At 38.3% G+C, this 15,964-nt stretch overlaps 1 protein-coding gene across 3 annotated transcripts in view; it reads left to right on the top strand.

The window, feature by feature from the left end:
* CRIM1 (cysteine rich transmembrane BMP regulator 1) overlaps positions 1 to 15,964 on the top strand; it is a 189,574-nt gene that overhangs the window by 155,326 nt on the left and 18,284 nt on the right. For all 3 annotated transcript variants that reach the window (XM_063124279.1, XM_063124280.1, XM_063124282.1), the window contains 5 exons: positions 2 to 130; positions 3,837 to 3,993; positions 8,942 to 9,063; positions 11,406 to 11,615; positions 13,911 to 14,126. In XM_063124279.1, coding sequence (XP_062980349.1) covers positions 2 to 130; positions 3,837 to 3,993; positions 8,942 to 9,063; positions 11,406 to 11,615; positions 13,911 to 14,126 — 834 coding nt within the window. The remainder of the gene's footprint in view (position 1; positions 131 to 3,836; positions 3,994 to 8,941; positions 9,064 to 11,405; positions 11,616 to 13,910; positions 14,127 to 15,964) is intronic.

The raw sequence follows: 15,964 nt of genomic DNA, 5'->3' as shown, positions 1-15,964 counted from the left end.
GAACCCACATACATCACAATAGGTCCACCCACGTGTTATCCTCTAGTGAACTGCACATTGACTGAGACAGATTGTATTTATGACTACAGAGTAGACCAAAATGGTTGTCGCATCTGCCAGTGCAAAACTAGTAAGTATGCATATGATAGTGAATTGTCATTTCTGAAAAACATCAGTTGATCAGAGTCTTTTTCAAAATATTCTTAGTCACACTTTTCCTTCTCAGTACTGATTAATCTCATGTACAGTGGCGAAAAAAGTTTGTGAACTGCTAAGGATTGTCAGATATTTCTAACCTAAAATGTTATTAGGGCTTAATCTAACCCCATAATCCTAGATAAAGAAAATAGATAACCTGATTAAACAAATGACACACAAACACAAAGCTTTTTCAACATTTATTTATCTACAACTGACTCAACATTCAATATCCATGTGTGAAAAAGTATATGAACCTTTAGATTCAGTACCTGGTGGCACCCCTTGAGCAGCAATGACTTCAAGTAAACGTTTCCTGTAACTGTTGGTCAGTCTCTCACATCAGTTTTGAAGAATTTTGGCCTATTCCTCCTTACAGAACTGCTTCAACTCAGTGACATTTAAGGCTTCCTTGCATGAACAGCTCATTTCAGGTCCTGCCACAATATTTTGATGGTGTTTGGGTCTAGACTTTGTTTGATTCCGCCATTCTAAAACACGGAATTTCTTCTTCCACAGCCATTCTTTGTAGATCTGTTTGTATGTTTAGGATCGTTGTATTGTCACGTGGCCCACTTTTGGTTCAGGTTCAGCTCACAGACAGATGACCTGACTTCCCCCTCTAGAATCTTATAGTACACTGCAGAATTCATTGTTGTGTCAATGATGGCAAGCCGTCCAGGTCCATCCTGAGGCAGCAAAGCAGACCCAAAGCATCACATTCCCACCACCATGTTTGACAGTTGGAATGGGGTTCTTCTGTTCAAACTCACTGTTTGTTTTTTGCCAAACATAATTTTTCTCTTTGAGGCCAAAAAGTTCTACCTTTGAATCATTTATCCAAAGAATATTGTTCCAGAGGTCTTGGAGATCATCAGTGTGATTTTTCGTGAACTTCAGACAGGTAGCAATGTTCTTTTAGAGAGCAATGGTTTCCTCCTGTCTAACGTCCCATGAATACCATTCTTGTTCAGTCTTTTTCAGCTCATTGAATCATGGATATTTTAAACACCCACATTAGCCAAGGCAAGAGTGGCCTTCAGATCCTTGGTTGTTACTCTGAGATTCTTTTTTACTTCCTGGATGATGCACCGGTTTGTTCTTGGATAGATTTTGGTTAGATGACTGCTCCTGGGTAGAGTGACTGTGGTTTTGCATCTTCTTTATTTGTAGACTATCTCTCTTGACAGTGGATTGGTGGAGCCCCAAATCCTTAGATATGGTTTTGCAACCCTTTTTAGACTGATGAGCAGCAATATCGTTGCATGATGTATTTCCACACAACCATATGGTGAAGACCAAACTCACAAAGTTTCTGATCCTTTTAGGTTGAGGCCTCCCAAACCTATCACTGAAGATCTACCTAATTACTTAAACTCCTGATTAGAATTATTCACTTTAATTGATTTGATGCAACCAGCAGTTCACTTACTTTTGCATGTTCCCTGATTCTTAAGTACTCATTATTTGTCTAATTTATACATCATTTTATTTCACAAGTCATGGAATTGGTTAATATAAACCCTATTGGATATTTTAAAAAGCGCTGGTCTTGATGCATGGAGGCTATCATGGTAAAACTATGGAATTTGTTTAATTATCATTAGGGTTCAGAAACTTTCTCACTACTATAACTTTATTATGCTGGACTGTGTATCAATTTTTTTATGTCACAAAAATCTCTTAGTTTTGGAGGGTAAATATGCAATACAAATATATTTCCGAAGATAATGCATTTGATATGCTTTCTATCAAATAGCTTTAGGGCATTGCAGATGCATTATTATACCAATACAACTTTATAAACAATTGGGCATTTAAAGTTTTTGTGTTTGTGATCCCAATTTACTACTTCAAAACAGTTCAGTTAACATATCAGTCATTGGCTGGGTTCACACAACACACTAACCCACCCAGTGTGGGTTGCTGCTGAAACATGGGTTGCTGTGTTGTCCAAAAGCTCTACAGGATGGGTTATCGTGATGTCTGAATATAGTGCATTTTCCACAGGGTTGCTCATTAACCACCATGAATAACCCAACAACAAGCAATAGGTTCTCATGGTGTCTTGCTAGAGAAAAATAAACCACACTGCTTGGGTAACAAATAAACCACCCTGCAGAAAAAGTGCTGCTTTCAAACAATATGCTAACCCACCTTGCGGAAAACATGCTGCATTCAGACATCACGGAAAACATGCTGCATTCAGACACACTGCAGAAAATACACTGCATTCAGACAATACAATAACCCATGGTTGGTTAGGGTGTTCTTTGAGCCCTCTGGGGAGTACAATCACACACCAGCATTGGACATTTTCCCTTTATTAAATTGCACCTCTGACTCACATGTCACTGTGGTTGAGTTCATGCAACTTGACTCAAGGTTGACTCAAGGTGTGAACCAAGCCATGCTAAAAAAACATGGGAGAAATACATCAAGGAAACATATCATTTAATTTTAATATGATGCCTAAGGACATTTATGCAAACTTACATCCTGGTATTTTTATGTCCATGTCTTGATAAATATCCTGGAGCCAATCAGAAACTCATTCTGGACAGTTAGCCATAGCCCAGACCCTTCTCTAGAACACATACACCTGTTTGTAAGTACAGGACTTGGAAAGATAGGGAAGTGTGCCATCCAACATTATATACTCTCTCAAGAACTTCAAGATTTTCAATGTGTAGGCAGAAGGAGCTGTCAAGGTTTGGTGGGCAGCATGAGGGCAGGACAACCATCGGAATAATCAGTGCCATTGAGATACCAGGGACAGTGGGAGCCAGTGGTGTTTGTAGGATTTCCAAGTCTCAGAACATATGTGAGGAAATTAGTTAAGCTAGGGGTCTCCAGAGTGCACAGTAAAACTAAAACTAGATCCCAGGGACCAGGAGCTGTGTCTAAAGGACCGTTGTCACTCATGTGTAGTTAATATACATGCATACCATACTGCAGTGTTTGGCTATAAATACAAATTAGGCAGCCAGAAACATGAGCTTATACAAAGGGAACCAAAAAAGCTAAAGGATGCCAATTCTCTAATATATATATATATATATCAATCAATCAAAAGCAAACAAGGCCTTTCTTGTCAATTTTACAAAGAAGACAAGAAATCAGGAATAGTGTGTGTTACAAGTGTGTACCCCAGCCCAAGATATCATGATTGGACACTAGTCAAGTATAGTATAATCAGGCACAGGAATGAACAATTAGACTGATATACAGCTTCATATAAAATATAAATTTGATAGTAATTTAGAAAAGCTTTAGTTTATTCCATTTTTGCTATAACTGCATATTAAGTCTAGTACAAAGCTACTGAAAATAAATAAAAAAGGTTGGTGTAATGAAGCAAATTCTTTGTAGGATGGGATTAAATAATACAATGTTGAATGGCACAATATCCCATGGTACTGTTCCAAACTAAATAGAATCATTATTATAATTGTATTATTGCACTTCAGCTTTTACTATGTAGCTATAAAAATGTAAGTATGGCAATTAGAAGGCATGGACAGAAGCCATATTATATAATATAAATGGGGGGGGGTTTATTCTGCATGAGTATGTATTTCATTTCTGAGATGAATAACTATTACCAGGTTTTGCTAAGCATCATATATTCTTCACAGGGGAGGAGCTGTGTACTGACCTCATGTCAGGTTGCTCTTTGGACTGCGCCTTTGGTTTCCAGACTGATGTCCACAACTGTAAGCTCTGTCAGTGCCGCCCACGGCCTAAGAAATGCAAACCCATAGTATGTGACAAGTACTGTCCATTTGGATATTTGTACGTATTCTTATTTTTAAAACATATTTATCACAATCCGTAAGCCTATAGCACCATATAGTAATGTATGTATGTGTTTGGAATTGTCTGTTTGTTATTAATGTTTTTATTGGTTCTGGTCAATGACCGTAATAAATTTATTCATTCATTAACATTTATGTTATGCCTTATGTATACAGGGAGAAAAAGAAATACAGATATTAGGTCAATATGTATAGTGTTGAATGAAGCAACCTATATCTATGGATTGTTTTTGTCCGTCCATCTGAAAAATCGTGATCCCTCCCTCCTCTCCCCCTTCCACCAGAGAACAGGCAAATCTGCAGTTTTGCACATATGTGAATAATACTTACAATTTTTTAAAAAAAAAAACAGCCCCATTTGTGTACTTCTAAAGCCATGGGAAAAAATTGAAAGGTGGGGAATAAGTGATGGTCCCTGCAAAGTGCTGTTTGAGCATTGGTGGAGGGGCAGTCGATGGCAAGATCACAAATAGTGGCACAGCTTTTTTGTGCCAGTAGCTCTTTAGCTGATCCCAGCAACCCATGGCACAATCACTGTCCTGGTTTTGAATAACATGACAACCCGCAATGGATATTAACAACCCTACAACAAGCCATGGGTTGTCAGGATAGCTTATTCAAGAAAAATGTTACCCTGCGGAAAACACGGCAGGTTAGGATAACATGATAAGCCATCATGGCTGGATGCACACAGTGGGTTGTTGTATTATGCAAACTCAGTCAGTAGCTTGCACAATCAAGGAAAGAAAAGCCATCATAGCTTATTTTCCTGCCCCAGCAAGGGTGCATAGCAGAGGTGGGTTATAAACTACCCCACAACCCTAGAACAGTGGGTTTAAACAACACAAAAAAGTACACCCAGCGATGGTGATTATGGCAAAGTAGTCTTTAAGATACCAAGTTCAGTGGCTTCCGAATAGCGAGTTTGTGCAATCATTTCAATGCAACCGTTGACTTAAAAACTTGATTTATCAACTGGTAATAATAGCTTTAAATGGAAATTTGAGAATTATCATACAACTAACATCATATTGTGAGTGGTGTTTTTCTTTGATGTCAACACTTGAGAAACCATTTAAATATGATTGAAGTGCTTATTTTACACTTCAGCCTTCATCAGTTTTGATTCACTTTTCTAGACATAGCAGCTACACTGCGACTAGCAAATTAGAACATTTTTTGTGTTTATATAGTTGATTTTATCCACAAAACTGGCTGTAAATGTGGAGGCTCCAAAGAATATGTGGAGTTCCTGTAACCAATTACGACTTCCTCATGCAGTGTAGTGGAGGAGGCAGCTCCATACACGCTTCCTCATATATGGAGCTGCTTCTTCAGTTAAAATGCAGTCTGCCTGCTTAGTAGTTGTTGTTATAATCATCATGTTTTAAGTACTTAAAATACTTGTAATAGAGTAGGAAGTCGCCTGTACATTTTATGTTTGAAATAATAGTGTATATAAAAATTTATGTACTCAAATTTAGTTTCACTAAATAAGTCACATAGTAAATTTCTACATTTGAGTCTAAACCCAAGTTCTGTGTATTCAATTTGTGGCTGTTCATAATGAAAATGTTAAATCACTTCTGTAGTGAACAGAGTAAATAGGCTCAATTCAGATCTTTCATCTGAACTGAGCCTGTATATTCTGTTCACTCAGAAGAAATCCTTGTGCCAGTCAGGGGTTTCCTTGCAATGCAAATACTAGCTCTAGAAGAGATTTTCCTCAGGACTGTAGCAGTGGTTGAAGGGGTTAAATTTCACACCTAATTTGATACTATTAATTATCAGCACCAACCCACCTCCGCTGATATAATTTGCATTTTTAAAAATCTGCACATTGGATGAAAAAATCACATGTAGTCTGGTCCTGAGGAGATGATAAAAGCAATTACTGTCTCCCAACATCACTTCCTGGGACTGCCCAAGCAGGAAAGAGTGGAACAGAGAAAAAAAGACACAAAACAGAACTCCAAGCCAACTTAGATGAATCAAAAGAAACTTGGTGGGCAATGGTGCTACTGAGAGAGTTATAGGATACTTAAAAAGGCCATATTTCCCTGTCCCTCTCCAAACAGAGATTGTCCATCAGGGCCATCAAAGCCATTTTTAATCTGAAAATCTGATTTGAAGCTTGACTGAGACTAATGAGACTAAATGAGAATGAGACTAAATACACGAGTTAAGACCTAGCCAGTGCTGAGAAACAATTCATCAACCCTTCTATGGTTAGTGAATATTTAGCCATCATTTTGTGAATTGGCATTAGATTTCTTTCACATTATGTTTCTAACAGTTAACTCTCATCTACTCCCATCCTTTCAGCTCTTTTATCAAAGCCTTTCTCCTTTGTCCTGTATCATTCCCAGCACTTAAGCCCAGCTCTTGCAGCCTAGTCTCCTCTCTGCCAGTGCTCAGATGGAAGGTATTTCAGAACGTGCTTGGAATATCCAAAGATCATGGTGAAGAGCCATGTTCCCTAGGGAAAACAGAGGATCTACATGGGTTGGGTTCCAGGCATGTTGCAGCAAATGGAAAATAAAGAAGGGGGAGGGAGGGAAGAGGCTTTGGGGCAAAGAGAAAGGAGGTGGCAATGCTTCCCCAAGAGGTGAAAGTTAGACAGGCCTGCATGTTAGATGCTTCCTGAGAAAGCAAGAGTTTTGTTATCCAGCTCCGTTTAAGTACATCTGGAAAGAAACAGACATATTGCACTATAGACAATCAAGACAGGAGAGAACAGGGACATACTAGTACATTGGGTCAGGTTCTTTGTGGGTACTCCATCTAGTGGATAAGAGAATAGCTGCACCTGAAATTTTAAATAAAGGTTGATGAGACATTTCTTTGAATTAAGGTTGATGGAACATTTGCACTACTGGAAGAAAACAAACTGCCACATCCACAATCTTATTTAGATTGTAAGAGACTAAGCAGGAATCACATTATATTTATATTCTGTACAGTGCCTAGTGACTTGATGACATTTGTTAATAGTAGTAGTAGTGCAATAGGCTAAAATTTGTCATAGGATAAATTTGTCCTAGGTTACTTATAAATTACGTGGCCTCTGCCACTTTCAGCACACTCTTTTGAGTACTGGCAGTTCAAATATGGAAATGTATCAATTAATACAAATGACCCAAGTGAACAGCTAATGCAAGTGACACAAGTGTTTATAGTTCTGATTTCTTTGGCACTAGTAACTGTACAGAATTTCTTTGTCAAGCCTATGTTGGGCTCTAACATTGGGGCAGGTCAGCTGGATGTAACCTTGGGGTGGCCTGTCCAGTTGGCTTGGATTCCAGCTTGAGGATCAGGAGGCGGTAGACAAGAAGTGAGCGCTCCCACTTGTCTCTTCGACCCTTACTCATTCTGGCTAATTAAATCAGCTTTTGATGTTATCAATGGGTTGTTCTTCTGGGCTGCGTGGTGGAGCTGGGCCTTGGGGGCACTGTATTGCACTGGTTTCAGACCTTCCTTTAAGGTTATGTGAGAACATACTGTAAGGGACTACTGTTCAGTACCAAGATAGGAACAAGATAAGATTAAATCCAGAAAAGGCAGAGGTTCTGTTGATCAGTAGAAAGCCTTGCTCAGGGATTGGGATTTAAGCCTATTCTCGACAGGTCATTCCCCTCCAGAAAGATCAGGTTCATAGCTTGGGAATGCTTGCAGATCCTATATTAGTCTTGGATTTTCAGGTGGCATCAGCTGTGACCTCTACTGAGTCAATCTGACCTGGCAAGAGTTATCAGTGCCTTGATTACATCATGGGATAGGATCTAAACTTGAGACACCTGAGATATAGAATGTTAAACAATGAAGAGATGGAAGAGCTTGGCTTGTTTGAGCCCTTCATGGCGTATAGTTACATGCCTTTTAAATAGCATACACCTTTCAGCTTGGGCCTCTCAGTTTAAAATGTTTTTTTAGTTTTAATAGTTTTTATTGTTTATTTTATTTTAATGTTGCATTTGTTTGTGAGCTGCCCAGAGAATGCAGTAATAAATAAACATAAATAAATAGTTGTTTGGACCTGAGCAGTAGGATCAGGGGAATTCATTCAGTGGAATTTTTTTAAAACTCCTTTCTATATTATACTCCGATTTGATAAGTATGGGTGTTAATGTACTTCAGAGGGGAAAGGTTTTAAAGCATGTCCATATTGAATTGCTACAGAAATTAGTTATTCCTCAACTTTCTAGAATAAGTATTATCCTTCTGCATATAATCCAATTCCTTTTTATTTTGATGTTGGTGGTGCATGTGAAACTTGTGAAAACACTACCTAGGAATATTAGTGGAGGTCAGCTGTTCGTTCGAAAGAGAATACTTCTACATGGAGAGACATAGTTACCATTGTCTTTCAGTCTTTAGACTTCTATTGCAAAATATGCAAACATTTTCCAAGAATCATGGGGTAGTATCCAATTGGTGTCTTACGTGCATGGCCAGCCCCACTGAACTCCAATCCATACTCGCTCAACTCCACCAGCCCCAGTTTGCTACCTGCCCCTTCCAGAAACTAGGGTTTTCACTCATTTCGGGGCTTGCCCCCAAAGTGCTACATCACAGGCGCACATGGTAGGGACCACATGCAGACTGGTGCCAGTGGAGCTGTGTGCACACAAAAGGCCACAATTAGATACTACCCATAGTCTATATACTTATGTACTTCACACCACAACAGCTGTTCTTAAGTGAGGGTAGTGATATCAAATAGGGAATTGCTGCCAGTCACATAAATAAAATAAAGATCAATGATCTTTTGTTGTTCTGAGTACAGAATTTTAATTAACTTTCTGTATTTGTCAACTTTCTGTATTTAGCAGAAAAAAGGTTTTGTATTGATTAGAAAGGTTTTGTATTGATTAGACTTCTTTAAAAATATATCAGACCTTTCACAAATAATTTTAAACGTTTAGAAAGAACAAACATGGATGTGAAATCTGTCGCTGTAAGAAGTGCCCAGAACTTTCATGTGGTAAGATCTGTCCAATGGGCTTCCAGAAAAATAATCAAGGCTGTCTTAGCTGCAAATGTACAGGTAGGTACAACTCCTTCACTCCATTTCTTTTCAACCCAGTTTAAGTTAATAGATGTATTGAAGCAAGTTGACAACAAACTCCATCTAGCCCCAGTTCAGAAGAACAAACTTGCATAGGTAAACTGAATAAAATAAGAAATAAATCAATTTAGAAAAATAATTGTGTAGTATCATCTTATTCTAAAAAGTCTGTACATGGATGTAATTTAAATACCATAGTACATATTGATCTGGTTAGCACATCACGACAGTTCCTGGGTTCCTTAACCCAGGGATTGTTGGAGCCAAGCAGGAGCAAGAGACCATGCTGCCTCCTGCTCACTCATCACTTCCGCTTTCACTCTTTCAAAAGAGTGAGCGGGAACACTTCATTCCTGGGTTATTATTGTGATGACCGAACCCAGAACTCTGGATTGTTTAAGGGTTAAACAACTCAGGGTTAACACAACAATAACCATGACGATTGTTGGGTTAACTCTGGGTTTTTAAGCTCTGAACAATTCAGGGTTCCTAATTTGGACATCACAATTTCTGCAATTGAAAGTGGAAGCTACAAATGTCACGGAGGCAGCATGCTCACTCATGCTCAGCATGAGTTAAGGAATTGTTGTGATGTGCAAACCAGGGTTATAAGTGGATATTGTTTGAAAAATGGCTAATTATTTGTAATGGTTACAAATTGGTGTCTGAATGCATTGATGGATTGGATGTGAGTTAACAAGTTGAGGCTCAGTCCAGACAAGTCAGAGCTACTATTGATCAGCATCCAAACTAATCTAGGATTGGAAGTATACCCTGTTCTGGCTGGGGTAGCACTCCCTCTGAAGGATCAAGATAACACCTTGGTGGTGCTTTTGGACCTGACATTGTTCCTTAGGGTCAGGTACCTGCTGTGGTCAGGAGCACCTTGCGCAGCTTCGACTGGAGAAGGCAGATCTAGTCACAGTAAGCCATGCCTTCATCAACCCCACTTAGATTATTGTAACACTTTCTACATGGGGCTGTCCTTGAACAGTGTTCAGAAAATGAAGCTACTGCGAAATGCAGTGGACAGATTGCTTTCTAGTGTGCACTTTTGTTGACCATATCACACTGTTCTTTTATCATCTTTACTGGCAGCCAATCACTTTCCTTCTTGGGGCCAAGTTATCTGAAAGACTGCCCCCTCTCATTAGAACCTGCCAATAGTTTAAGATCTTCTTTGGATGCCCTTCTGCATGTCCAACCAACAGCAGAAGTTGAGTTGGTGGGAGCAGAGGATAGGGCCCTCTGACTGGCAGTGCCCCCACCTGTAGAACTCTCTCCCAAAGGAAGTTACCTGTCCCCCTCTCTGTTCAGTTATAGGCAAGCTGTTAAAACTTTTCTATTCAATATAACTTTTTAGTATTCTAAATCTCTTAGCTCTGCATTCAGTTTTTAAGATTCCCTCCTATTGTTGGTGCTGTTTTAAAGTTTGTACATTGCTCTTAAAGTTATAAAAAAATCCCAAAAGAAAAAAAAATTGAATTTTTTTTAAATGTTTGCAAATTTTAACTGTAAGTTGCCTTGGGAGACCTATTTGAGCCAAAAGGCACTCATAAATTTACAAATAAATAAATAAAATAAAATTTATGCTCTTACCCAATGCCCTGTTTGTAGACATTGAGCTCTGGCATACAAGCGTTTTCATCTTCATTTCAGTGGAGGGATGTAATTTTCATGCACACATGGATCATCAGGTTCCACTGAAATGAATAGGGAAGCTCTTCTGGATAGGATCACTTCATGTGAGCATTTGCACTTCCACACCTACAAGAAATCACTGAATCAGAGCCTCTAAAATGTGTTTAGTTCTATTCTGTCCTGAGCATAACCTGGGAAGCAGTGGTATAAAACTGGTCTCCAGAACCCTACATCAGATGCTGTTGATACTAAGGCCTTAGCTAGACCTAAGGTTTATCCCGAGTTTGTCCCAGGGTCATCCCTGTTCATGTAAATGACACACAGGGTATCCTGGGAGCAGGCAGGGATGACCCCGGTACAATCCTGGGATAAACCTTAGGTCTAGCTAAGGCCTAAGTAAATGTTAAATAGGAGGAGAGAAGAGTATGAGGAATTGGTCTTTGAAGTCAAATGCCCAAAATCATTTAGGAAAGAGAGACTTTCAAACATGATCACTCTCATCAATGGGATGGTTCTCCCATAAACTCATATAGTATGAGTTTATGGGAGTAAAATCATATACTATGATTGCCTTTCAATCATACTATATTGCTAAGTTGCTAAAATAAATACAAGGGAAGATACTGTTGTTCAATAATACCATCATACTATGACTCTACATTTTTTTTTATCACATACAGAATTGCCAGCCTCTGTAATGCCACCAGCTAATGCAGGTTCCTGCTTGTCAGTGGATGGGCACCGTCATGAAAATGAGGAAAGCTGGCATGATGGCTGCCGTGAATGTTACTGTCATAATGGACGGGAGATGTGTGCTTTGATCACCTGCTCTGTACCCAATTGTGGCAATCCCTCCATACATCCAGGACAATGTTGTCCATCATGCCCCGGTACCTTTTTATATTCTATATTGTTATTATAAAGCCTACCTTGCTTTCCATCTGTGTGTCTCATTTTCTTTCCTTTGAAGGAAGATCCAATAGTAAAGCCAGTTTTGCAGTTTTCAAGTGCCAAAAAAAAAAAGGAAATGGGAATAAAACCATCTCCATTTATGATGCAACTTATTGCAAAGCAGCCAGCATAAAGCTTTTCAAATTCTGTCCCAGTTGCTACTAACCTATCACTGGCTTTTGAATCCAATTTATTACAATTGCCATAATATCTTTTTTTCTCACCATGTACACTCTATTTCATATTCTACGTACATAGCCTATCCTCATGTGGCAAGGGTCAACCCAAACATCACTCCAAACTTTTTTTTTCTTGAATCACAACAATACCTGAATCATTATGTATATGCTGTGCTATACCTAGGTTCTGAGTTCTAATGCAAGTCCATGGGTTTTGATCCCCATGATGCACTTCTTCCTGCAACCTCACATTATGTGTCACAGTTTTGAAGTGTATTGGATGTGTCTAATTTTCTCTGCCTTGTCTGCGAATATACGTAGGCAGGAGTCTAGTTGCTGTCCATTGTGGTTTTATAGTGCAAGTAAAAAGCAACAGCTTGGAAAATCGGGGGAAAAGAGAGATCACAAGAAGAAAGGGTTAGCCTTTCTAAGACACTTGGCCACTTTCTAGGAATTGTGGCCAATCTACAACAAAAATGAGTGAGGAATCTGGTATTTGCTTCCTTACTTACCAAAATCTTTTATTTCCCTGGAACTATTGCTGTTAAGCTTTAAGAGTCAGTTAACTAAGCAAAAAAGGCCAAGGAAGTGACTGTAGCACACAGCTACATTCTGTTTATTCCTAACTTGCTGTAAGACTGAGGTAGTCATGGCAACATTCTGTGCCTCATTTTACAGTTATGAAAATTTGGGTAAAGAGTAGTTACTGCTTTACTTGGCATTTAACCATAGATGGATTTTTGTCTCGTCTGAATGGGATACTCTGCACTGGTAGTTTATGGAGTTATTTCAAACTTCCTTGACTGCAGTACAAAGCAAGAGCATAGGAAGAAAATAATGGGCAAGAGGAACAAAGGGCTTAATTTTGTTTTATTTTTTATAATTCCTTCATTCCATATACATTTTACAAGATCTAATTATAGGTACGTTGGGAGAGAGTGCACTCTGGGTGAGACTACAAAAGATAAAGTTTCATAAGCCTCGTATTAAACTAACTGCAGTCATAGCTGAACCCATACTGAATTTAAATTTAAAAGTTACTGATTTGATTATGCTCATTATCTGAACAAATGACTGTAACTGCATAGCCTTCAGTTTTTCTTTATTTTTTTCATGACTGTTACAGTGAAATACAGTATATGGGTATGCAAAGTATTATTAAAGGAATATACTTTCCAAATAGATACTCATACACTGTTTGCATTCATGTTCAATGCAGTTTTGCAAAGCAATTCTTATGATTTGTTTTCATATGTACTTTTGAAATTAAATATGGAACAAATCAATATTAGATTGAAATTACTTTTAGCATATATGTAGATGCACATACATGCACATATTTAATGTTTGTCCTTTTATAAATGGGTTTTTATATTCAATGTCATTTTCTTGAATATACCTGCTTTTCTGTAGTTGACCTGTCATTTAGTGTGTATAGGAAAAGAAGAGAGATTTCAGTATACTTGACTATAATTGTGAATCTGGTCTGACAGTAGCTGTCTGACTTGTTTTATCATTCATGCTAAATTATGATTGGATATATGTAATTAGATTATGTACTCCAACCCTTATCTTGTCTCTCTGGAAAGAAAAAAATATATTCAAAAGCATACAAAAACAAAATGAAGACAGCTGCAAGTAAAGATAGCCAAAAAGTGCTAGAGAGCATACAACTAATATAGCTAAACCATTAGACCCTAAAGTTTATGCACAAGTAATATATACATTTTATTACAATCATATGCAACTTATATGACTATATGGAGTAAATTATATAGAATAAAATCCCAATATACAGTGTAGCTTATATATATACATATATGAAGTTGGAATAAAGCTACACAGTTCTAAATTCCCAAATCAGTAAATCTGTATTTTTAAGGAAATAACACACTGAGACAGAAAGCAGAACTAAGTTATAAGTTCCTAAATAGAGAAGTGGGATGGGGTGGGTCGGATAAAATCAAGTTATTATAAACTTAATATACCTTTTATTCAACAAAAAGCTGATGCAATTTTCTAATGCGTTTAGTTTGGGGGTTCTGTTTCTTACAGATGAATCCACTGTGCAGAAGCCAGAACTCAACGGTCCAACCATCTGCTATGTTCCTGGAGGAGATTATTTTGTGGAAGGCGATACATGGAATATTGATTCATGCACACAATGTACATGTCATAATGCACGAGTTTTATGTGAGACAGAAGTCTGTCCACCTCTTCTTTGTCGAAATCCCACCCGTACGCAAGACTCATGCTGTCCACAATGCCCAGGTTAGCATTGCGTAATTACTCTCAGCATAGACTTTCCAGTTGGTTGTGCTCTCTATTTTGGATGCTTCTCTGAAATATTATATTGTACTCCTATTAAAGGGTGCAAGAAATAAGCTAAACTGAACTTTATTGAACAAAACTCAGAGTTATTTTTAATAAGAGAAAGCCTTTGCTGCTTCGTTCCTTCCCCACCCCCAGAGCTCCACATATAAAATTTATAGCTTTGCTTGCTATACTCCATAGCATCGTATGTGCGTATGTGCGCATTAATAACTGCACTACACACAAAAATTCAGGAGATAAATCGCTGTTGCTGCTGCATTGTGACGTTCATTGGCTAGATTCGAATTAACTAAAATTTGGGTTAAAATTAAATGAGAAGCAATCCCGCTGTTGTATATACAGAGGCTATTGTTGAGGGACAAGCAACTCAAAGTTTTAACCCATGATTTGTTGTTGGATTAAAATTTGGGGTTGTTTGTCCCACAACAACCCCGAGTTCCAGGTTCACACATCATATCAAATGATGCAGGATCAGGTCATTACAGGACCGAGGCATTCCTGGGTTGTTGATGAAAGCAGAAGCAGCATGGTCACTCACTCCAGCTCTGCCCTGCCAATTCATAGGTTAAACATGCACGTCGCCACCACCAGGGCCAGCCACATCTGCACCAGGAATCTGCGTGCTCCCACCCAATGTATCTTTAAATTATTACATTCATTGAAATTTTTTAAAATCTTTAGATTCTTAACAAGCAAAAGTGAAAGTGAAATACCTAGCAATTCAGAAAGAAGGAAAACGGTAATAAAACAGTGATAGAGTGGACTTTAAGTGAAGGGGAATCTATTCCACATCCTTATTTTTCTCCTTTCTAATTTTGTGAGAGACTTTTTTAAAAAAATGCCCCAAAAAAATTAATCGTGCTCTTGTAATGAATCAAGATGCCTTGTTATATTCACAGAATAACTTTATAGTAATTCCAGTTAAGAGAATTTCACAGCCATTTGAGTGATATCCGCCATTCTTTCCTTTTGCACATATGTTTTAAAGGTCTCCACTCACACTTTTCAAAAAGTATATAATTTCAAAGTAGTGATATGACATTTTTAATTGCAAAGCAGTGATGAGCACCCTTTTTTGGCAGAAATGCAGGATATAAATCAAATAAATTATTAAAATAATTTTTCATAAAACTGAACTGGGAGCTATTTAAAATGTAAGTGCAGATGCTTTTGCAGATGCTTATCACCTCCTCCTCCTCCTCTTTCTGAGAGCTTTATGAGCCTAGAGGAAGGGAAGACTCAAAAGTTGGGGGATGAGCTTCATAAACATAGCCTGAAATAGCTGAACTGGCTTTTCCCCCTTTCTCCTTGAGAACTGTATGGTGAAACCCAGGACTGTTGATAAAACCAGGCTTATTACTCGAGATCTCCCAGACCAATCTTGCTCATTTTTGTTTTAAACAGAAGCTTGAACAGTGTAGACATGCAGAACATGTTGAAACTTCAAAAAAGTACAAAGTTCAAGCTTTGGGCAGCGTGGGCAGGGAGAGGGATGAGGCAAATAGGAGGTTAATGCATATGCTGCACACTGACATGTGATACAGTGTGTGTGTGCACGTGTAATCATGCTTAGTTTTGTGACGTCTTAAGAGTGCCTGGCCTGTGAAAGGACAGGCATAGAATGTTGGGAAGGGGGCTTTAAAAAGTCAGTTGGTAATAGAGAAGGCGGAAGAGAAGCTGAGGAGAAAGAGCTGAAAGGACAGCAGAGGGAGAAGAAAAAGTAAAATCTTATATCATGTATTTTCAGCCTCAAACTTCAAGAAATGTTAAATAAT

This window comes from Elgaria multicarinata, chromosome 4 (genome assembly GCF_023053635.1).
Source record: "Elgaria multicarinata webbii isolate HBS135686 ecotype San Diego chromosome 4, rElgMul1.1.pri, whole genome shotgun sequence".
In the NCBI taxonomy this organism is placed as follows: domain Eukaryota; kingdom Metazoa; phylum Chordata; class Lepidosauria; order Squamata; family Anguidae; genus Elgaria; species Elgaria multicarinata.
This window is presented reverse-complemented; position numbering and strand designations above follow the sequence as displayed.